General features: G+C 43.0%; 1 protein-coding gene across 1 annotated transcript in view; it reads left to right on the top strand.

Moving 5' to 3' along the window:
- Window positions 1-25,015, top strand: part of ARHGEF19 (Rho guanine nucleotide exchange factor 19) — a 399,335-nt gene that overhangs the window by 330,000 nt on the left and 44,320 nt on the right. The window contains exons 11-13 of the mRNA XM_086921910.1: window positions 5,531-5,620; window positions 6,145-6,308; window positions 24,516-24,674. Of these exons, the coding sequence (XP_086778036.1) occupies window positions 5,531-5,620; window positions 6,145-6,308; window positions 24,516-24,674 (413 nt within the window). The remainder of the gene's footprint in view (window positions 1-5,530; window positions 5,621-6,144; window positions 6,309-24,515; window positions 24,675-25,015) is intronic.

Genomic DNA, 25,015 nt, shown 5'->3' with positions numbered 1-25,015 from the left:
TTTGGATGAAGAATCAGTACCAGGCATAGAAAATCAGCTTCCCAGTGTGGTCGCGGTTGGGGGGTGGGGGGGTGGTCATCCTGCAGAGGCTGTAGGCGTCGACATGGAGTCCGCAGGGGTCAGCCCACGAGGTGCTCTTACTCAGGATAGCTGGGAAACATTTTCTGGATAGGTGGGCCTCTTGGACTCGGGCCATGGGCATCGGGTACAGAGGTGGTCGACTTTGCAGTTCCACATACAGAGCTTTGGTCAGGTCTGCTGTCCACAGGAGATCGGGATTACTCTTACAAGGCAGGCCATCCTCCCAGGGTTCTGGAGTTCGCTGTGCTGAGGGACGAGTCACTCTTCTGTAGCAGGGTCTTTGAGAGCTGCAGACAGGCTAGTAGGAATGGGGCCAGGTCAGTTGGTGTCTTCAGTCTTCACTGCTGCACAGCTCTTCTTTGTCCTCTTCTTCATTGGTCACCGATAATCTGAGAATTAAGTTTCAGGTGTGCCCATAAGCACTCAATTTAGGGGCATTTCAAAGATTAATGCCCCCTCCCTCTGGGGAGGGGGCATACCCCTAACCCTATTGGCTAGAATCCTCCAAAACAATATGGAGGATTCTCAAAGGAGGGGGTCACTTCAGTTCAGGACACATTTGGGGTGGTTCTGGCGGAGGGGGATACACCTCTCCTGCTTATTAATTTTCCGACAGACGTTTCCCCCAAAAATGGGCCTTAGTCAGGGGGACGGGCATCTCCACTAGCTGGGGAGGTCCTGGTCAGCATAATTAAGGATGGGAAGCCTTTGAGGTTCACTGCCTTTCAATGCTGTTCTTGATTGGGAGTAGGTGTGGATCACCTCCACCCAGAGCAGGCTTTGTTTTTGACCCACCTCAGGGGGTCAGAAGCATGTCAAGAGGTGGCTGGCTGGTTCAAACAAGAAAGGCACACACTAGTGGGTTGGTAGGTTTTCAGGGCGCACCTCTTAGGTACCCTCTGAGTTCATTTATTAATGAATCCAACACTGGCTTCAGTGTGGGCTCATTTATCCGAGATGTTTCGTTCCAAACATCTTGATATTCGGTGAAGCTACCATGGAGCTGTGGAACTCGTGGTGACAAGCTCCCAGCTAATGCACTCAGTATGGCTTCACTTTGCATTTATAATGTCTAAGAATGGATTTAGACACTATAAGGTCATATAAGGTCATATCTGCTCATGCAGTTATTACCTCAAATGAGGTATAGTGCATCCTGCTTTAGGGCTGTAAGGCCTGCTGTTTGGGTTACTTACCTATGCCCCTTGCAGTGCTGGTAGGTCTGGCACCCAGGCAGGTGTCCCAAGTCGACTCTTCACTTTTATCTGCACAAAAACACGCAGGCTGCAGTTACAGTGTGCATGTGTTTGGTCAGGGGTCTCTTAGGGTGGCATACTACAAGCTGCAGCCCTTAGAGACCAACCCTGTTTAAAAGGTCCTTGGTACCACTGGTACCTTTTACAAGGGATGTATATGTGAGCCAGAGGTATGCCAATTGTAGAAAGAAAGGCCTGGTGATGGGAAAGAACACATGCACGGGAACTTGGTTAGCAGGAACCCAGTGCACATTCAGTCAAAGATACATCAGAGTCAGGCAAAAAGTAGGGGTAATCATGCCAAAAGGGATACTTACCTTTAATATTGATCCACTGTCTAAGGTTTCACAACTGGTTTGGGTTTGTCCTTTTACAAATGTCCTGGCTGCTCACCAGGGAAAGTGATGTTTCTCACATCAGGTAGCATTGGGGCTAACTCTAAGCAGGTGGCCCCAGCAGGTGGAGGCAATGAAGTGTGAGTTATCTGCACGTGGCTGTCATCCGCGTTCCTGAAACAGTAATCAGAGACAGGGAAAAGGGCAGACCTCGCCTATGAACCTGCTCATGTTGAACATCAGAAATTGCAGTTCTATCGCTCTTCCGACCATCCACCCAATGGCGTTGCTCCAGAAGAACTAATTGGCAGTCCATTGCTAACAAGCACTTCAGAACATTTCTAAAGGCAGCCCTCTTCATCTTCCTCATGTCTGTGTCTCCACCCTCCACCAACAGACACACACACATCTCTGTCCCCTATGTTGTGCCATACCAAACCAGAAACATCGAAAATTGATCCCTCTGGGACCAGTACGCAGACTCACACAATACACAGAGCCCTGCTAACATACATGTGCTACACATGCACTGCGCATATACATACACTTGACTTGCATGCAGGATGTCAGTGCAAGGTTCTTGGTATCACGTAAAACTGTAACTTTACACAAGGGTGGCAAGTTGACCTCACTCTCACAAACACAGAGAACAAGGTTTGACCACACTGCATATTCATAAAACACAGCACAGCTTATGTGATGTCTCCAGGGAAGAAACAGTAGTCTGCTGCAGGGACAGTAGTCCACTGTCTAGTATGAGGTCATGGTTTGTGTGCTCCTCCAGGTCACAGAACTGGTTCTGGATATTGCATTGTGAAATACAGGCCGAAACATCTGCACACACTCTAGATTAGCATGATACCAGGGCCAAAATCAGTCAGGATACAATTTTATGCTTGCAGTTGAACACTCGGGGCAGGAGTAGATGCCCAGTTAGCATGCTAGGGATATTGACGCCCCAACACTAAATGCTCCCTTTGTACTGCTGTTTTTCCATTGGTGGCATGGGTGAGCAGGTGAGGGTTATTCTAGTGGGTATTAGTATTACTGAAACTCAGATTCAATGTGATACCAATCAAACACAATTTGAGCCCAGACAGAGCTATTGGATGAGAAAAGTTTAGGCTTTCATATACACATAGAAAATGCAGAGCTGTTAATACGGGACACGTCGAAGAAAACACATTTATAGAATTTTTGCAGTCAAGATTGAGCTCTAAATACTATATTTTATTGATGTATTTATTGGAATGCATGCAGTTTGTTTTTCTAATATTATGTTTTATCCAATGCGCCCGAGCAAATAAAAAAAATACAAAAATATAAAGACACAAGTGAAAAAAATCATGATTTCGAGCAAGACATAAGACAACACAAAATAAACTATATATATAATAAACTAGGTTAAGTCTTTCAGGCATCTGGTTAAAAGAACCAATGATGAAGGAAAGCAAATGGATATTGGAAGGTTGTTTGACATTTTTGCACCTTAGAAAACAAAGGATCTAAACTGAGAGGCAGCAGGATTATGTTGACGATAAACAGGGACCTTGTCTGGAAAAATGTACATTACTTGTAGGTTGATGAAGATGGACTATGTTAACAAGGTACAAAGAAACAAAGCTCTTTATTAATTTGAAAACAATTCTGCACTAGTGAAATTGAAATTAAGCAGGCAGCCCGTGCAGGTGAGATAAAATGTTTATAATATTATCAGAATTACAAGACTAAATAAGTGAAGACTAGATTGTCTTGGCAGCAAAGTATATCGTGGAAGTTCTGCATATGATCAATAATAATGATCAACATAAGACATGGCAAGATATTTAATAAGAAAATGAACATCCAGGCAATGAAGGAATTAATATAAGATTGCATTGTCTTACGTATATAAATGTATATTAAAGCACGTCTGTGAGACCAGAGAGTTTTGTTCTTGGAAATGGGACCAGAATGAAAGATAATTAGGTAAATCTAGGACTTAGTTTTACAGGTTTCCCCAGTTTAAGCACCCGAGACACAGGGCTACTTGTAGTGCATCATTTGGAAATATAGAAAATGAGATGCCATCCAAATTTCCACTGCAGAGCATGGATTGAGTCAGTACAGAATGGAAATGGGAAACAAGTCTGAGAATCTTCTAAGTAAAGATTCACGTACTATCTAAAAGATATCCATTGAAAATAAAGCAGATAGAAATAAAGAATGATCCACATTTGGAAAATAGAGCATTGTTCCTGGTCACATGACTTAAGAAAGAATTTACATTCAGTGAATAGGGCCATTTCCATGGCTTGACCTGAGCTGAAGTCAAACTGAAGTGGAGAAAAAAAAGCATGCTCAGAAAGGTAACAAGATATTTTACTATGGACAATGCATTTCAAGATTTTGAACAAAAAAGACAACTTTCTGTAGAAGAAAGTGATAAATCCAAAGACGTTTGCTTAAAATAAAGGAATAATGGTTGCAGATTTAAATAAGACTGGAAAATAACACTAGAAGGGACAATAAAGAATGTAGCAAGATAGGGTAAGAGTAGAGTATATACAGAATTAACAAGAGGAGTAAAAAGTGGGTAACTGGGGGAAGGAGCATGGTTTGTTCTGGAAACATGCGTAATTACTTCGACAACAAAGTTCTTTTGAGATTTTATATTTTATACTGATTGTGGTTCAAGCAAGATGGTGAGCTTGATTTAGTGTTGCAGAGAGGCAGTGCCCAAAATCTAGTAGCCTACCTCCCAACCCTCTAAAATAGACAAATGGGAACAATTACCAGAGTCTGTTGCTCTGGACGCATACTGGTACTCTGAGCTCTGTTGCTGGTGATTAGAGTTACTGTTCACAGTTAAGTGATACGTATGAAGTCTCAAATTATACAACCTAATTTTAGGGATCTAATTCGTACAGGAAATTTAATTGGCACCTCACAATTTGCATTCAATGGGGACACACATACCAGGTGCCTGTAAGTTGTTAACTGAGTTTTGCTTTGGAAACTATCTGGTAAGGGAGTAGGAAGTAAGGTGGCACCCACAGCTTGCAAGATCACTCTGCAGTGTTTGGGATAACTGAGCACCTTGGTTTCAATTTATGGTGCACAGGATCTTCTGACTGCAATATCTCAGACAGGAACCAAAAGTCAGAAAATAGTGGTTCAATGGTTCTAACATCAGGGCAACCAGCCACAACCAACACAGCACCAAAGGGGCATAGGTTGGATAGGGAACCCTAACATTCCCTGTCTTGCTATGTTGCTATGTGTAGCTTAAGTGGGACGTGTACGCCCAGACGTGGGTCCCTTGCTTTCTGCACCACTGGATTCAAGCTAGCCTGATGAGGGGTGATACCATGAAACCGGTCCCAGGATGCTTGTTTCCAGTCCAGGAAGGCCCTGGCCTGGCAGTTCGGGTTGGACTGTTTCCGTGGAGAGCAGGGTCAAGACTGATTTGCATATGACTGGTTCTAACCTGGAACGGCATGGCGGGCAAAAAAAACAATGGATTTAGATCAGATCTTTGTACTGGGACTAAATGTTTGACATTGTTTCAGTACTCCATCCATCAATTGTTTTTTTTTCTCTTAAACAAACTGCCTGTTGCAGGGCTGAATGGAATATCTATTCTTTATTCCCACTGAACTTGCTTCCCTTCCCTTCTGCAGAGTGGTAACACGTGCCTCTTTTCCCTCCCTGGTTTTAGCATGAGACGTTGTCCCTGCCCTAGTAAGCATGGCCTCTATAAACCAGAATGTTTATAGTGTGTTACTAATGCTGCCTTCTTGGGTGCCTTTGATGTTTCACACATTTCTGTGTTTTTTGAAGTGGGACATTTGCTGATGTGTTTCTCGTTTGCCATAGCTTGTCAAGGAGTGCAACGCCAGCGTTCAGTCAATGAAGAGGACTGAGGAGCTCATCCACCTCAACAAGAAGATTCACTTTGAAAGTAAGGTGAGTCCTTAGTAGTCCATGTTTCTGATGCTGACTGGAAAAGATAACTGTGGAATAATAAGAAAAGGTTTTAGTGTCAGAGAGGTCATTAACATTGGAAGTGGAAGCATTGAGGCCCACTGAGGGAAGAGAGAAGATAACAGGCATGGAGACCATGGAAGACAGGGCAGGCATTGAAGATGTGGCATGTGAGAAGAGGCCTCCGTGCCTTGAAAAGAAAATAGAGGCAATGAGGCCTTTGGAAGAATGGGCAGGTACTGATGTTTTTGGAAGCGAGTAAAGACATTGGCACCTTGGGAGGAGAGGACAGGTATGAAAGCATATCTTTTCACAGTCTGCCCCTATAAACATGTGCTGAATCGTGGATGTTCATTCTTATTATTATTGCATCAGTTCTCTCACCCATTCATCATTAACGATTATGCATTCCTCCACACACCCGGGTGCAGTTCCACTTGCCCATAGCCATCCTGTGGATTTTGGTAGAGTTGCCCTGACATCCCCTCATTCTTTTCCTGCTTCAGATCTTCCCACTCATCTCTCAGTCACGCTGGCTCGTGAAGCACGGAGAACTGGTGGAAGTGGATACACAGATGCCAACAGTTTCTGGGTCAAAGCTGAAGCTCTGTAGCAAACCGGTGTACCTGCACCTTTTCAATGACTGCCTTCTGCTCTCTAGGAAAAAGGAGTAAGTATGAGCAAGAGAGGGATTCTGTCTGTTTCTAGGGACACAATAGACACAAAATTGGATTATGTCCCTCATCATCAATGCTACATATGCCTCCAATTTCTCCAACCAGTCTTTTGGTGCCCTGTATGCTAATTATTTCCTCAGTGCACTGATTAAACTCACCCCACTGGCCCGAACTGCCCTCAGCCAGTACTGCACGGAGATCACAGAGACAAGAGTACCAGAGCCCTTCCTAACCTACTCCTCTCAGAACCAAACAACCTCTCCCTACCTTAGGTGCTACCACATGTATTGGAGGAATCGAGCACCTTATCCAACCTCCTTCCCTCGGATGCTAACCAGCCATTTTTTTAAAGAAGCCAAAACAAAAAAGACAACCAAGAGCAACTACCCTTTAGTCCCCAGCTTTAGCCTGGCTGTTTAGACTTTACAGAGCTTTGTAAATCATGGGCCTTATTTATGAAGGTCTTGCGCCGCCGGTGCGTCACTTTTAAAATGGGAAAAAGTGGCGTACCAGTGGCGCAAGGCCTTCATAAATGAGGCCCCATGTGTTTTGTGTTGTTCCTGGAAGCCCAGCCCTCCCTTTTACGGATCTTTCGCTGATCTTGCCTTCACCCTTCAAGGGCACTGTGAAGCTTCCTACTGTGCTTTTACCCACGAGTGGTGCAAACTTTTTTGTTGCCTTTTGGAATTGCACACACTAACCCATGCAACACTCCCTGCTCATCTCCCGCTCCTGCGAGCCAACAGGTGAAAAGGTGGCTGGTGGTAGGGTGGACTAAAAATAATTTTTACAAGAAATTAGTCAGCAGTTCTCCATGCTGTGATGAAGACTGCTGCATGCAAATCTGGGATCCTCACTTTTATTTTGTGTGTGTGTAGGACAAAAAGTGCAGGTGGCAGCATGTCATGTTTTGTGAATCCTTAGTATGACCGGATATTTTTATCTATGTCATTGAGAATGTGATCTACTTATCCCTCTTGTGTGAAATTTCGCTGTTATATGTACCTCAGAACGTTTAGCTGACATATTGTGTGTTTGTCAAGTGTGTGTGTGTGTGTATAGCATGCATTAGTGCGTGTGGTAGTAAGGCTATATATATATGAGTCTGTAGCCAGTGGGATCCATTTTGTATGCCTCTGGTTTCCTATGACACAAGATAAAGGGTGAGGACTGCTTCCCCCGTGGAAGTGTATTGGATGCATTCCTATGGCTGGAGGGTGGAGAGCCAGACACTGAGGTGAGGAGGAGGGAGACAAGGATATCTTTAGAAATTCAGTTAAGCCATTTTTAGCAAAGGGCTGCTGATTAATTTTTCCTGGGCACTGCTATTTGGTCGATGGTAAGGTGGAGGGTGGGACTGCAGTTTCTGTTTAACGGTGAGGAGGGTTGTAGGTCAGGCCTGCCCTTTTGTCGGAACCTGATTACTTCTTTAACAAGCATTAAAAAAGACATGTGCTATGACGCACCCAGTATTGGCCTCATCATAGCGCTTTAAAAAAAACTTTAAGCCATGTTGTATGTGCAACATGTAAAAAAAAATGAGAAAGCCAATAGATCTCACATATGCGAAACCTGTTGTATTTGTCAATGCTTGTATACTCTTGAGTTTCCGGCTTTTACCACATACATTGCCTTTAACAAGCACAAGTTCATAACGTGGCTAAACAAGTTCAAAACTGCCCTATTTGCAGACGTGGGCCACTTTTTTTTATCTATTTCATTTGCTAATGGATGCCACTTTTATTTTGGTGCCCGGGCCTAATTTCTGTCCCAGTCTAACCCTGTATACCCATTTACTGGCTGATTACCATAAAATGAAAACAGAAAACTTGGCAAAATCACAGCTTCCCTGGTTAAATGGTGTGATCTTAGGCAAATATTTTATTTCACTAAAACTCCTTTTTCTTCAATTTTGCGTAGGAAAGCACTTTCAAATATGTGCGCTCAGAACACCTGTTGTCCAAAAACCTATACTGTTTGATTGAATAGATTATACTGTGGCTCGATAATAATCTGGACCAAGTTGAGGGTATAACATGACAACTATTATTGCCTCTTAGTTCACGAATGGTTTATGTTTAAAACTTTTCATAAAGTAACTCTCCGTGTAGTGCTATTATGTGATGTTTTATTGACAAAGCTTCCAGATGTTAAAGACATTTTAAAAAAAAATAGTTTTGAAGAGACTCTATAATATTTTACATGACTTTTGTTCTATGATTTACATGGCATGCGTTTTCAGGGTGCAACTCTTGTACGGATTCTAAGATCCGATACAGACCCTTGGTTCAGCTCTGACTCCCATCTCCCTGTTAGTTTTTGGCTCGCCCACCTCTAGTATTGAGAACGTCAATAAGGGCGAGCCCATGAAAGAAGATCTGTTTGATGATCCAGGAAGGTTTCAATAATAAATGCTGGACAGATGCCAATATTCAGTTCCAGTAAAGTGGATTTTGCACCTCATTCTACTGACCATAATCTTCTGGGCACAGAGGAGTGTGAATACTGGGAGAGCAAAATTTTGATAAGCTGCTCACATAAGAGGTGGGGATTGCGTGCATTACCTTGATCTAACACCACAGTGCTTTTCTGCCTTTGGGAGCTGTACCCTCCTCAGTGCTATGCTGTCACATCCAACATGCTGTGTGGCACGGGTGCAGCACAGTATTCTCACAAGGAATCTTTATGCGAGGTAGCAGGCAGTCGAGTGTGCAAACAGGAAGGCAGAATCATGGCGTATGCCAAGTCCAGCAACAAATGGTTGATGCGGACAAAGCGTCATGAGCGGCCCACAAGTCTGTATCCGGATGTAGAACACAAAGCAGTTGTGTTTGGTTTTCTTAAACTTTTTTAATTGTTTCATAAAATAAACTTGTAAACTGTCCAACCCAAATCATCACATTGTATGTCCTCATTCTGCACCAGTTTGTAGCAAATTTTGTTCTATGGTGTTCTCAAAAGCTCACAAATGCAGACCTAGGAATGGACGGGGTGATAAGCTACATGTGAAAGGCGGGTGTGAACAACAATAGAGAATAAGAAAGGGGTGATCGGTGAAACGGAATGTGGGTTAGTAACAATGGAAAGTAGCAGTAGGTCGGGGTTTTAGTAACAACGGAGAGTGGGTTCAAAACAACGGAGAGTGGGTTCAAAAAAAGAACGGAGTGTGGGGGTGAGGGAGAGGGTCTGCAGGCATATGCACCCTCTAAAACTGCATGTGGAAAATTAAAAAAGTACCTATGGCAGTGAAGGGACCCTGGCTTAAGGAAGCAGTACTTGGTTCATACTCCATGGCATTGCTGAAGACTGAAGCCCAGGAGGGAGCCAGAGGCCAGGAGGAGCTGCTGACCAATAGGAATCAAGAATACAAGAGTAACGTGGGAGCCAAGGTGAAGGTAAGTAGTGGGTGGGCTCTAAGCCCCTTTCAGAATTTTTTTTCATTGCAAGAGATTTTACAAGTACTCTGCAGGCACAACCTAAAAAGGACACTGAAACACATGCACTGACAACACACACTTCATTGTGTCCATATTGTGGGTGCTTCTGCTTGGGAGAGCCCCAGTGGTGTGTCTTGAGAGCAGCCTGAGGAAGACACTTGAAAAGAGAGCCAACCCAAACTGGTTGTGAGGTTTGTAACAGTGAATCCACATCCCCTGTTTTGAAAATTGTATAAAAGTGAGATCAAAAACACCCCACTTTATTTAGGCCTCACATTCCACTTGACCAAGAAAGGCAGTGCTTTTCAGTGTTGCCGTGTATCTAGGGTTTGTGTCTGGCTAATAACCAGCCCCCCTGAGGTGAAGGGACATCTTCTGAAGTCTGCTTTTTAGGTCTCGTGACCTACAATGCGCGCAAGCGCATTGAGGGAGCGAGAATTCAAGTCGGCAAAATCCTCGTCAAACCAAGGGCTTTCAATCGCGGTTTTCTTGAAGTTCACGTGAATCACGTGAGCAAACAAGCACACGCATTCACGGCCGCAGAGCACATCAAAGGGCTTCGCGCAGCGTGCACTCTGCGGCTTCTCCTCCCCTAATTGAATCATGGCCGGCCGCAGGCCGGCCGTATTTTCAGTTTCCCGCCGGCCGCTCTTAATGCTTGTCTTTCTTCTGTTCAAGTGTCATTCGTCAGTAGGTAGTCTCTTTGACAGTGCGTGCTTTGTGTTAACAGTGCACCTAAAAGTCGGTAATATAGCCTCTCCGTTTCTGGGCAGTGTTAATTTGCCTTACTAAGTTTTCCCTTCTCATAGGACGCAGGGGGCCAGGAAAACAAAACTTAAACATTGCCGTACTTAGTTCTTTCCTTATCAATTGCATCCACTTAAAAGCCTGTTTTCAAGCTTTGCTCTTGCATGGGAGAGGCTCGTAAACTTGTGTTTTGCTAAGGGTGCAGTCTGTCTAAGTGAATGGTAAAGTGTCTTGTCCTCGTTGCGTGGGGTCGGGTTGATGGAAAGCGGGAAATAGCAAAATTGTGCGTTACCTGCGTGCTGGAACTACCAGTTTACACCTATTGAGCAGAACGCTGCCTTTAGTAGTCTTCCTTTGTATCTACAATTTAAATATTTTTTGACTATCCAGAAGAAATACTGCATACCACGCTTCGGGGAGACGTGTATGCCTAACCACATCCACAGAGTGTTATTGTATCGCAGTGTGTGGTAGCGCTGCAGGAGAGATTTTTCTGTTGTAGTACTAACACTGGGAGGCCAGGCTGCAAGCGGAGTGTAAGCTCCTCCTGTGGCTCTGGGGAGTGGGAGGCTGCTGTATTGCAATTCTTCTCCGTGGGAGTAAGAACACCGTGCAGCAGTGTGAGCCCCAGGGTTATAGGACAAAGGCGACCGCCCTCATTGCGACTGCCTGTTTTTCCCCGCCTTTCTGCGTGCAAGTAGACCTATGCTGTGTATGGAGGGGGTGGAGATCCAGCATAGCTTTTTCAGCTCTCCCGGCCATATCTGCTTTCTCGGCCCCGCTCTCCTCCCCCTCATTGTCTGTTGGGATCTTCGGCAGAAGTTGGTACTCCTGACACTACCTCCCTGCCCTCACAGCTGGATCGTGGCTGCCAGAAATTGGACGGCCCCTTTCTATCAGTTGTTGCCCCTCCTCCCCTGGCTCAACTGGTCCCCCAGTGTTGGTGGCTCTGGCGGTAACATGTGTTATCGCTGACTGCTAGCATTTGCCGTTTATCACTACGACATTTGGTCATTTAAAATGTGAGAGATGATAAAAGCCTTTTGTCTTTTTTACCCCGTGTTGTCTTGGCGCTGATAACATTTTAACGTGAAAGGAGAGTACGTCTGCACTAGAACGATTTTAGAGATACCACACAGAAGTGCATTTACTTTTATTGTCCAACGGAGTCCCTAAAGCAGGGAGAGTATGTAAACGCAACTTTCGCACTCCCCCAGAATGTGCCCTCATTAGTTGGATGCACTATGCACGAATTTTCCAACGCTCGCATTGAAAATCGTAGTTCAATATCTCTACTTGTGCTCTTGTCATGTTAACTCGAATATCATTTCTGTTTCCATTAATTCTAAAGGGCTACAACGACTGATAATTTTCACTTGTAGCACGCTTGCACAGGGGATTTGGGGATTTTGTTTTAAATTTGAGTATTATTTGTTCCACCTTAGATTTTAATTCTTTAATGGTCCATAACTTTTGCAATCAAATTAATCCTTTACCCTATTCAATAGGGTAAAGGATTAATTTGGCAATAGGGCCTAATGGCAGTCCCACCGGCAACTGGGGGATGGAATGAAGCGAGGAGGAGCGTAATTGTGACTGTCCTGAAATCACAAGCAAATGCTTATCAATATTACTAGCTGCGCCTTTATTTTCTTTCAAGAACCCCTGCTTAGTGACCACGGGCAGGCTGCACCCACCCATCCACATTAATCACTTTCATCCATCTCCGTGTGCTGCCACTTCTACCCATCCACCCTCGCATGCAGGCACGCCCATCCAACCATATATTCATCCAAGTAGACACCTAGCAACTATAAACGTATCCATGCATCCATTCACCCACCCATTCACATTTGCATCCATCCATGTGTGCATCCATCCACCATCACCTCCAAATGCACCTCCACATGCACCACCACATCCACCACCACATCCACCATCACATCCACCACCACATCCACATCCACCGCCACATCCACAGCCACATCCACCGCCACATCCACCACACCCACCACCACCACATTCACCACATCCACCACACCCACCACCACTACATCCACCACCCCATCCACCACCACCACTGCATCCACCACCACATCCACCATCACCACATCCACTGCATCCACCACCACCACATCCACCGCATCCACCACCACATCCACCACCACCGCATCCACCACCACCACATCCACCACCACCACATCCACCACCGCATCCACCTCCACCACATCCACCACCACCACCGCATCCACCACCACCACCGCATCCACCACCACCACATCAACCACCACCACCACATCCACCACCACCACATCCACCCCCACATCCACCACCACTTTCACCACCACCACATCCACCACCTCCACCACATCCACCACCACCACATCCACCACCTCCACAACCACCACATCCACCACCACCACCACATCCACCCCCACATCCACCACCATCACCACCACATCCACCATCACCACCACCACCACATCCACCACCACATCCACCACCACCATATCCCCCAGATCCACCACCACCACATCTATATGTGTGTGTGTGTGTGTGTGTGTGTGCCTCTGTGTGTGTGTAGGTGCAAATGCAATGTTCTTGGATTTTCGTCACAATAAAATACACTGAACATAATCTTCACAAAAGTTATTTACAAACGTTTAAGCTATTGCCATTATAAATTACAATAACTTTTATTTAAGTATTAATTATTTACTAAATTAAAAGCCATTGTTATTTGTAATATCAATACATCTAAGTCACGTAAATACAACACACATTGCATTACAAATGCTATAGGTGTCACATTTGCGAAAGTTAAAACTATTGACATTGTAACTGACAAAGCTATTAATTTTGCTATTTTCAAAACCAACACATAAATAAAACAAGCACTGGCGTTGCCAATAGGTCTCGCAGTAGGAAAGTTGGAGCTATTGGTTTTGTAAATGACAAAGCACTTTATGTTTTTAAAATGAAAACAAAAATAAAAGGCATTGTTATTTGCAATTGTAATAGCTCCAACTTTCCTACTGCGAGACCTATTGGCAACGCCAGTGCTTGTTCTGCTGGAGGAGCTGAGGGTTTTCATGGTGCGTAGTGGCATGCCGGTCTGCTGAAAGAGGGAAGGGGTCTGCCTGACACTACCAAAGGAGAGACTGGCATTTAGTGGTAGTAGACCTTCTCCACCATAGTTTGACTCTAAATAATAAATCGACAACCCAACCCAGAGTCCAATGCTTTTCCAAATGTTACTTATTTAAGAGTGGCAGTAGCATACGTGCTTCCCCCTTCCTCAAGTTCACCACTTTCTCCAGTGTTGCTTCGTTTGGAGTAGGAGAGTAAATCTGACCCTACTCGCCCAAGAACCCAGCACTTTCCCCATTGTTGCTTAGTGTAGTCCAACACTTCACCCACTGTTGCTTTGTGTGGAGTGGGAATAGTAAATCTGCCACCAGTCCAACACTTTACCCAATGTTGCTTAGTTTGGAGTGGGTATGGTAAATTTGAAGATTCAGACATTTTTCTGTTTTGCTTAGTTTGGAGTACGAATACTAAATTAGACCCCGCCCCTATGAGTCCAGTGCTTTCTTAATGTTGCTTAGAATGAAGTGGGAATAATTAATCCCTCCCGCCTCCCCTGAGTCCAACACTATTCCTACTGTTGCTCAGTTTGGAGTGAGAATAGTAAACTTGCCCCACTCCCCTTGATTGCTACACTTTCCCCAATGTTGCTTAGTTTGTAGTGGCAATGGTAAATCACACCCCCAAATGTATGCATTTAGCCAAGTGTTAGTTGTATTGGAGGGACACCTGCCTCCCAGTATATATTAATTTATTAAAATTATTGAAACTTTTTTTTAAATTTTCATTGATTTAGAAGAAATTATTTTTATATTTTAATAGTTTTAGAATATGAAAAATAAATGTATTTGTAAAGATATTTTATATTTATTTTTATATATTTGCACTCTTAATTGAATATGTTACATAAATAAAATATTTTTCATGTAAATAATCAGGATGATTTTTTAGGTGATTTATAATTTAAAATGCATGTTCTTAAAGAATACATTCAAACTAAACATATTTGAAAATAATTTTTTTTAAACCTTTATTGACCTTTATTGACAGTTTTACATAGCTTACAAAACGTTTTAATTCACGTGACGGGAATTATTAAACGTTGACAGTTTTTACCCATCATAAATGTGAGTCTCTTGTTGCCGGTCACCAATTTTATACAATACATACTTGTTTATCTCTGCCCATTCATTACTATACAGATCCCTTAGCATCTGTTTAATATTCTTCACCTTTGACCATTCAGGTCCACATGTCCTCATACTCAGAGTCCATTTCCATCAGTCTCTAGACAGCCCCCAAAAGTCTTGCAGTTGTGCCGTAGGTGTATAAGATCACAATAATTGTCTTTGCTGTACTATAGTATGCCATGTATTTTTACAATGCTTCCATTGTAGTGGTTCTAGGATTCATCCAGTGTATCGCTACTTGCTCTTTGCGAGCAATATGGGCATAGATACAAATTTTCTCACTTTGCCAGGTACTTAAACTGTGAATCCCAGCAACGCCATTTCAGATGTGGGGGTAATAGTCATGTCTATCATCTCATTAATGGATGTAAATATCTTCTCCCAGAACGTCAGCACCCGGGCCAGAACCATGCTGTGAGCATAAAGGCTGCATTGATTTCCTCACATTCCTACACCTCACTATGCTCCCTGGTGTGAATCAAGCATTGCTCTCTGGTGGGTGTATAGCGATGTAGGAATTTAAAATTTAACAGGTAATAATTAAAAGACATATCCTTAACCTGGGTGCAACAATACCTTCTACATTTATCTGCAATTTCTCTTTCCAGTTGCCCTCTCATTCCCTCTTCTTGTTGTATTCTAGCATTACGTTGGCATTTAATATTTCCCTGTGCATATAGGATATTGTTCTGCCCATGTCTTCCCTTTGGATCATCTTGGACAGAAAGTCCAGCTCCCTCGGAGGGCTCAGAAAATCAGTAAGCTCTGATCTAGCTTGTCATTCTTACTGCCAGGACATTTCGTCACATTCGGTAATGATGCTGAACATGCAAGAGTGTTTTTAGCCTTAACGTGTACTAGTACTTTGGCTTCAGTGCTTAGTGTGGTGGGCTTGAGCAATGAGGTCATAAAGGTATGGGCCCTGACCGCCAAGTCTCTTCTATTCATTGGTGAGTGAGAGCCCATTTTATGTGGGGTTGCTGCCTACCCTATATAAATTTGGAACTTTAGATAATAACCATTTTGATCAATGAGACACTCCTAAGCATTGAGATGGGAAGTTTCAACCGTTTGTCTACCAGTATTTTAAACGGATGTATTTGCATTACTGCAGAATCAAGTTGGAGGAAACCAAATCATGGAAAACCAATTCTAATGAAAGACAATGTTCGAGGCATGTGTGCTGTAGATGCACATGATTTGCATACTCCTGCCATCTAGTGTTGGGTCCGGATGTTTGCAAGTTGTTTTTCTACGAATAAGTATTTCCAGTCACAAGGTAAGGTGACTCCTCCTTTCGGTGATAGTGCGCATGGGCACCGACTCCATTGTTAGATTGTTTTTTCCCATCATCCGGTTCGGACGTGTATTGCTGCGCTCCGGTTCAAAACCGTGCTTTGGGTTCTCCTCAGTGTGCAATCCACTATACCCTTGACAGTATTGTTTTTGTACATGTTTTCCTGTTCTCTGCACATTGAATCTGTTAACAAATTCTCCATCTTAGATTGAAAACCTCATCGTGGCCGTCGGGCTTAGCTGCGTCGGGCAAGTTTTCTGTCCTGGATGCCACTCCAAGTACCCTCACCCCGACCTGCATCAAGTTTGTAACTTGTGCCTCTCTCCGTAACACAAGTAGGGACTGTGATGATTGTAAATCTTTTCGGTTTAAGAAGACTCTACGCAATCATCCGGCTCGACGACGAGAAATGCAATGTCAAAGTATTCAACAGACACCGGATATCTTCGGGGAAAAATCAGAGCAAGAGGAGATTGAAGCGTCCGCTGTAGAAGAGGCCTTTTCCGTTTCAGAGTCTGATCCTGAACTCGAGATCGACCTGGAGTCTGAAGATGTGCCTCCGGGACAAGGTGCTGTGAATACTGAAGACCCCTTGCCCCTTAAAACCTCTTCCAAAACACATAAGGCTCCGGCACCACGTCTGCCTTCTGGCCAAGGTCGGCACAGAGACAATGTTTCCGACGACCCACCAACCGGCTCGGCACTGAAACAAATCTTCAAGCCTTCTGGCTCGGGATCGAGTCAGACAAAATCATCTTCGTATCCGAAACCATCAGGCTCGAAGAACAAATCTAGTTCAGATGCGAAACCCTCCATTCCCAAACAACAAATATGCTTCAGAACAGAAACCCTCCGCTCCGTAACAAAAACATACTTCGGAGCTTTAACCTTCCACTCCCAAGAACAAATCGATTTTGACGCCGAAATCTAAGGACAGCCTCCCTGAGCCTCCAGAACAAATTTTAGATGTTCCTAAGGCCATATTGGATCCTAAACAGAAATAACTTATATTAATCTTGATACGGGACATATTTCTGCTAAAACAACAGCAAATCGCAAACTTTCTTCAGAGGACCCTGTCTACAAGAATCCTCTGAAGAAGGACATGGCTACCAGCCCTACTTAACCTGCCCACAATCCTCTCCACCTCCACCATCTTCTCCACAGTTAATTATTGGGGATCCCTTAGACATAACACCTCAGGGATCTCCACGTACAGATCCGGATGGGGATCACATTGCTGAGTATACTCATTTGCCCATAGACCCATGGAATGAATACACCATTGACCCTCCATTAGATAATGACCCAAACCTTTACCCTGCAAAGCCATCACCACCAGATAATAATATGGCTTATCAACAGCTCATTTCTAGAGCAGCAGAGTATCATGGGGTGGCCTTACATAAAGAGTCCTAAGAAGAAGACTTTTTATTTGAAACACTTGAATCCACACACAGGTCAAGTCAATCACTCCCCAGGCTTAAAGGCATGATGAGGCATGCAGAGGATATCTTCAAAGCCCTTGTACGAGCCTGTATTTTAACTCCCAAGAGTAGATAAAAAATATAAACTCTCAGCATCAGATCCTGTGTTTATCAAAGGACAATTTCCTCTCGACTCCCAAATAGTGTCCAATGCTCGCAAAATAGTTAATTTACAAACCTCTGGTGATGCACCTCCCCAGACAAAGAATCTAAGCTAAAAAATGTACTTTTCAAGCCACAAACCACTGGCGCATCGCTAGGTACGACAGGACACACTGGGATAAAGTGGAGCAGCTGCTCCAATATCTCCCAGAAGAACACAAAGCTAAGGCACAACAGTTAGTCGAAGAGGGAAACTCATCTCTAACTCTTCAATCAGATGCGCTCTAGATGCAACGGACACCACAGCTAAGGAGATCAATACCTGCATTCTCCTTAGAAGGCATCCATGGCTTAGGATTTCTGGGTTTAAGCCTGAAGTCAGCAGTCCATGTTAAACACCCCCTTTGAGAAAGAACACATGTTTGGTCCTGTAGTCGACCAGTCCCGAGAAAAAAGAAAAAAAGATACCAAAGTGGCAAAGTCCATGGAAGCGCTCCAGTCCCCATCAAATAGGGGCTCCTTTTGCCGCTCCATTTGCAGATCAGGGTCTAAAATAACATCCTCAGACCCAAATGCTTCCTCTTATAAAAACAACAATCAATCCTTTACCTCTAGAGGTGTCTATAGAGGAGGATGTAGAGGAAACAATTCCAAAGATATGATTAAAGGTGTCACACTGCATAACACCTCTTCCCCTAACAAACAGTGACCGGTCCACACTTCCCCTGATCACTTAACACCTGTTGGGGTAAGTCTTCAACATTTTCTCTTCATTTAGCAATCCATTGCAACCGACAAATGAGTGATCAACATTATCCGACATGGTTATTGCCTGGAGCTTACCACCAATCTTTCAAACATTCTACCTCGCATTCACAGTTACTCAAACAAGAGTTGCAATCTCTCTTACAGAAAGGAGCCATAGAACCAGTTCCACTACAGTACCAAGGTTCAGGAGTTTACGCTCTCTATTTTGTAATCCCCAAAAAGGACAGCTCCTTAAGACTAATTTTGGATCTTAGTTTTAAACTACAAAATACAGTCAGAACCCTTCCTCATGGTAACCCCACAACAGGTTCTTCCACTTCTACAGCAAAGCGATTTTATGTCTACGCTAGACTTAAAAGATTCATATTTTTACATCCCCGTTCACCCAGCTCATCGCAAATATCTCAGATTTGTGATAACAGGAAAACACTACCAGTTCAAAGTACTCCCATTTAGAGTAACAACAGCTCCCAGTGTGTTTGCCAAATGTCTTGTAGGAGTCGCAGCTCATCTCAGAAGACACCAAATTCACATTGTCCCGTACCTAGACAACTGGCTCATCAAAGCCAGAACACACCAAAAGTCCCTAGAAGTCACTCAGACCACACTACACCTACTCCACCAATTGGGTTTCAGATTCAACATGCAAAAGTCTGACCCACAGTCTTCACAGATACAATCTTATTTAGAAGCCACTCCCAAAACTCACATGGCTCTAGCATCCAATGCAGCCAGAATTTGCAATATTTAGACTCTATTGCTGCGGTCCCAAACCGACCAAACCTTGCCAGCTAGGACGTTCTAGAGGCTACTAGGAATGATGGCATCATGCATTACAATAGTGCCTCATGCAAGACTACACATGCGCCCACTACAAGAATGCTTAGCAAGTCAGTGGAATCAGTCACAGGGTCAATTAACAGATCTAGTGTTGGTAGACAGCCATACCCATTGCTTTCTGCAGTTAGGGAACCCACAAAATGTATCCAAAGGGTGGCCTTTCATCGACCCAGTTCCACAGATCATGCTATCAGCAAACACATCTCTCACAGGTTGGGGTGCACATGTCCATCATTACACAATTCAGGGTCTCTGGGACGACAAACACAAACATCTCCACATCAACTATCTAGAGCTTCTAGCAGTATATCTAGCGCTGAAGGGCTTTCAGTCTGATCTCACAGGCAAAGTTGTCCTTGTCCGCACAGACAACATGACAGCAATCTACTATGTACAAAAACAGGGAGTGACACACTATTTCCAACTGTCACGCCTATCTCAGACAATTTAGAAATGTGCTATCATCTCAAAATTCACCTTCTGGCAGAACACCTTCCAGGAGTGAACAATCAAATTGCGGATCTCCTCAGCAGACGGAGGCAGCAAATAAATGAGTGAATACTACATCCCCATGTTCTCCTCCCATACTGTCAACAATCGGGATACCCGCAAATAGATCTGTTTGCCACAGTAGACAACACATAAGGCCCAAACTTCTTCTGTAAGATCCCACATCCTCATTCCAAAGGCAATGCCCTATGGAGGAATTGGTCAGGTATATTTGCCTATGCTTTCCCGCCTGTCCCACTCCTTCCGTTTCTGGTTCTGAAACTCCAGCCAAACATCACTCACACTGATTTTGGTAGCTCCCACATGGGCCCGTCAACCATGGTACACCACCCTGTTAGAGCTGTCAGTAGATCCACATCAAAAGCTACATCTCACCTCCAGTCTTCTCACTCAGAGCCATGGAGAAATCAAGCATCCAAATCCCAAGTAGCTCAACTTATCAATTTGGCTCCTGAGGTCACAGAGTATGGATATTTAAATTTGCCACCAGACTGTCTGACTATTCTTAGAGAAGCAAGAAAACCTACAACCAGAGCTTGCTATGCAGCAAAGTGAAAACAATTTGTTGTCTACTGTAACAACAACAAGATTATTCCTCTAGATGCTTCAGTTCAGAACATTATCTGTCACCTTCTGCACTTACAGCAATGTGGATTAGCTTGCACATCTATTCGATTGCACCTGGCAGCAGTAGCTGCTTATTTGCAGAACAGACATCATTTATTTTTATTTAAAGTTCCTGTCATTAAAGCCTTTATGGAGGGCTTACAAATAGTAATACCACCAAGAAAAATAACTTGCAAACACCTGGATGCAACACTAGATGGCAGGAGTATGCAAAGCATGTGAATCTACAGCTCTACATTCCAAGAACAGATGCTTACTGGGTAAGTAACATAGGGACAGATGTACGACCTGCCAATTACCGAGTCGCAAATTGCGTCGCATTTGCGACTCACTTATTGGAATGCACAACAGTGTCTCAGACACTGGGCGATTCCTAACTGGGTCGCAAATTGCATGCCTCATTAATATTAATGAGACAAGCACAATTTGCGACCCCATTAGAAATGGCTATCACTCACAGGGATGGTAGCCTGCTGGGGTCAGCAGACCACCATGTCTGGGACAGCTTTTTAAATAAAGCAGTTTTTTTTAAAGGCAGCCCGTTTTCCTTAAAGGAAAACAGGATGCATTTAAAAAAGAAAAATAAACATTTTCAGTTTCATGTGTTTTTTAAGGGCAGGCAGTGGTCTGTGGGACCACTGCCTGCTCTTTAAAAATATTTTCCCACATACTCACAAAAGGGAAGGGGTCCCTTGGGGACCGCTTCCTCTTTGCGATTGGTTTACCACCTACTTGAAGTAGGTGGTAAACTGTGAGTGTTTTGCGGCCGCAAATGCAGTCACAAAACATTAGTACATAGCATGTTGACTCGCTATTAGGAAGGGACGCTCCTTCCTAATAGCGAGAGTCGCAAATGCTGTTTTGCGAGTCAGTGACTCGCAAAATAGCATTTGTACATGCTATTACCCTTTTTTGCCTCCGCAAACGGGAGGATCTCTCGTTTGCGGCCGCAAAAAAGGGTCAACATCTGGCTTATAATCCTTTAAGGAAATACAAATATATCGAAAATTAACGGAAAGATAATTTTAAGGAAACATCCAAAGTCACACACTTGGATAAAGATTAGGGGTAGTGAGAGTTTTTGGGGTTGAGGAAAGGGTGATGTTTATGGATGAGAAAGGGTGTTTATGGTCAAGGATGGGTTGAGTTTTAGGGACGGTGAGGGCTTTTTAGGGATCAGGCATGGGTGAAGTTTAGGGGTGGTTTGAGCTTTTTAGTGTTCTAGGATGGGTGGTGTGTAGGAATATTGAGGTTTTTTAGGTTTTACAGATGGGTGGAGTTTAGAGCTGGTGAGTGTTTTTAAGGTTCAGTTATGGGTTGACATTTGGGATGGTGAAGGGTTTTTAATGTTCGGTTGGAGTTTACAGTTGTGTGGTGTTTTAAGGGTTTAGGGATAGGTGGAGTCTTTATGTCGACAGGTTTTTTTTAGGGTTCAGGGATGGGTTGTTTAAGGATGGTGAGGGGTTAAAAGTTATGTAGGTTTTTTTTAGGTGTAGTAACAGTATCTTATAGGGTTCAGGGATGAATAGAGTTTAGGAGTGGTGCCGAATTGTAAGAGATCAGGGATGGGTGGGGTTTAGATGTAAAAATGGGATTTTAGAATTAAGGAATGGGTGAAGTTTAGGGGTAGTGATGGGGTTTTAGGTTAAGAGATGGGTTGAGTTTAGAAGTAGAAAGGGTTCAGTTGGTAGAGGTTAGGGGTCAGAAATGGGTGGAGTTTAGGTACTGTGAGGGTTTTTAGGGTTTAGGTATGAGTGGAGTTTAGGGTTAGAAAGAGCATTTAGGATTCGGGAAGCGGTGGAGTTTAAGGTTTAGGAATTGTTGGAGTTTATGCATGAGGCATCATTTTTAGGGGGCACAGAAGGATGCTGTTTCGGGTGTGTTGAAAGTTCAGCAAATTAAGAGCATATTAAGTAACGAGGCATCATTTTTAAGGGGTACAGAAGGATGCTGTTTCGGGTGTGTTGAAAGTTCAGCAAATTAAGAGCATATTAAGTAATTGTTTGACAATGTAAAAGATGTGAATCCTAAAAAATGTTCCTTGACTTAAAGGATTGAAATAAATACCTTGGACAAAAATGTTTCTGAAAGTAAGATCTGCAACCATTTCATTGACACCTTAAAAAAAGTATGCTGAAGTCAGTTTAGAAAACATTCTATGAATTAGATTCTATTAAACGGTAAAGGCGTTCATCCCGACAATTTCCATTAAACCGTTTAGATGAAATGGTTTCTCAGTAATGGTACTCCATTAAAAATCGTTTTGCTATGAAATCACATTCAGCAGTTTTAAACAATAGTTGCTGCAAAGTTGCCTTTTACCATCTTTCCCATATTTCTAGTTACATGTACACCTAAATATTAAACTCCCTCTGCTTTCCCTCATATTGGGTATTTATTAGGCCATGGAGTTGCTTTTTCAGCCAATAGTAAGATTTCTGATTTATCCCAGTTTATTTGTAGGCTGAAATATACACAATATCAGATAATGCCTCTATTAATAGACACTGAGTTTTGTCTTTGGTTTTTGGACAAATAGAATAATATAATTTTCATACAATTTTATTAGTAGGCATCTACCCCTCACACGTATTCCCTTATTCGAGTGAAACTCTTGCACCCTGCACCCCAGTGGTTCAGTAGACAGGGCAAAGACTAAAGGGGACATGTGCAACTCTGTTGTGTGCATCTATTTGTTACAAAGCTATTTGATCCACCCCATTCACCTTCACTCGTGCAAAAGGGTATTTTAAAATGTACTTGCAAAGAGTATTGCACCTTTTTAAAATATAAAATTCCATTTTATTAATTACATTAACAGTATTTATTTACAGTATATTTTAGTTTTTAATGTTTGTTATTTCATTTTAAAACTCAATATTACTGTAATCCGTCTTTTTGTATTTGTTTTACCTTTAGATAATTTTGTAGGACGAAATTTTGCAATCAGTTTTTTTGTTGTTTTAATTATAAGTATAGAGTTCACAATATTTTGGTACTCACTATTTTGACCTTGTTAATTTTGTTGCTAATATTGAGGGTTGCAACCAATCACACACCACTGCGTTATACATCACGTTTGAAATTGTGCTAAAGCTTCAGATCGATCCCTCCCTTCATTGTTATACATCAGAGTTTTTAAGTTGTATTTTATACCTCTGTGGGGCTCCACATGAAAGTAAGTAACTCTAATATGTTTATGGACAAAAAGTTATACATAGTGGGCTTGATTCACGGAACTAACTTAAGACAAAATCCTAAACTTACTACCATTTTGGTATTCACAGAAGGCACTTACTCATTTTGGTATACACAGAAGGCACTTACTCATTTTGGTATTCACAGAAGGCACTTACTCGTCAATGAGTAAATGCCTTTTGTGAATACCAAAATGAGTAAGTGCACTTACTCATTTTGGGATTCACAGAAAGCACTTATCAATGAGTAAATGCCTTCTGTGAATACCAAAATGGGGAAGTGCCTTCTGTGGATACGAAAATGGTAGTAAGTTTAGGATTTTGTCTTAAGTTAGTTATGTGAATCGGCCCCAGTTTTTGTAAAGAACAAAAAGACTTTAATTGCGTTGCTGCAAAGTTACATGTGTTATTGTTTAACAGTTTAACTGCAAGCCCAACATTTAAAAAACTCCTAAATAACGTTATTAATGCGTACCTTTGAATAAGCTTATACATTGAAATACACTGAAGTGAGATTTACCTCTGCTACTACAGCTACAGGATTTTTTTGTGGAGCTGTGCTCCAGGTCCAGATTTTGTTGTGTTTGTGGGAGTCATTGCTGTACACAGATTCGTAATTTTGTCCACCACTAGTTAGGAATAGAGTCTATCTTGGGAGAAAGTGCATGGTTCAGTGAGAGGTCCTTGCGAAGTGCTCCTTCTTCCCTCTGTCACCTTCCTTTGTTCTGCCGTCTCCATTTTTATCCCTCAACTACTTTCTATCTGTCTTCCATGATTATCTCTGTGTTCTCTGTCTATTCCCATCCTATTCTCTACATTTGTATCCCCTCACTCTCCTTTCTCTGGTCTCTTTTGACCCTCATCCTCATCTTTCTGCCTCTGTTCCTCATTGTACTCCTTGCCCCTCCCAGGATTGGGAAGTTTGCTGTCTTTGTGCATGCCAAGATGCCAGAGCTGAAGGTGAACGACCTGAGCAAGAAGTTGCAGGGAGTCCCGGGGCACATCTTCCACCTACAGCTTTATGAGAACCGGCAGATGAAGCACCAAATCCTCCTCCGGGCACAGACAGAGTGAGTGACAGAATTAAGGGGTCTTTGAGTGAGAGGAAGAATGGAAGGTACACTATATGATTGACTGCGAGGGTCTAGCAGACCCATAAACTACTGGAGTTGAAAGGCAGATAGGGTTAATGTATCATCCATGATGTCATCAAAGATGCCATTTCAGACGCCATCAGTGATTTCATAAATGATGTGATGTGATTTATTATGGGAAGTCATAAGCAATGCATGACAAGGGGGCAAGCTATGGTTAGTTAAAATATTTATGGCTACCATGAAAAACAATTTCTGCTATTCCATGTTGTCTTCTTATGTATATGATATGTCTTTCACTCCTCGAATTACTCCCA

Source organism: Lissotriton vulgaris, chromosome 5, assembly GCF_964263255.1.
Source record: "Lissotriton vulgaris chromosome 5, aLisVul1.2, whole genome shotgun sequence".
Taxonomy (NCBI): Eukaryota; Metazoa; Chordata; class Amphibia; order Caudata; family Salamandridae; genus Lissotriton; species Lissotriton vulgaris.
Note: the sequence above shows the minus strand (reverse complement) of the source record. Positions and strands in the feature narration are given on the sequence as shown.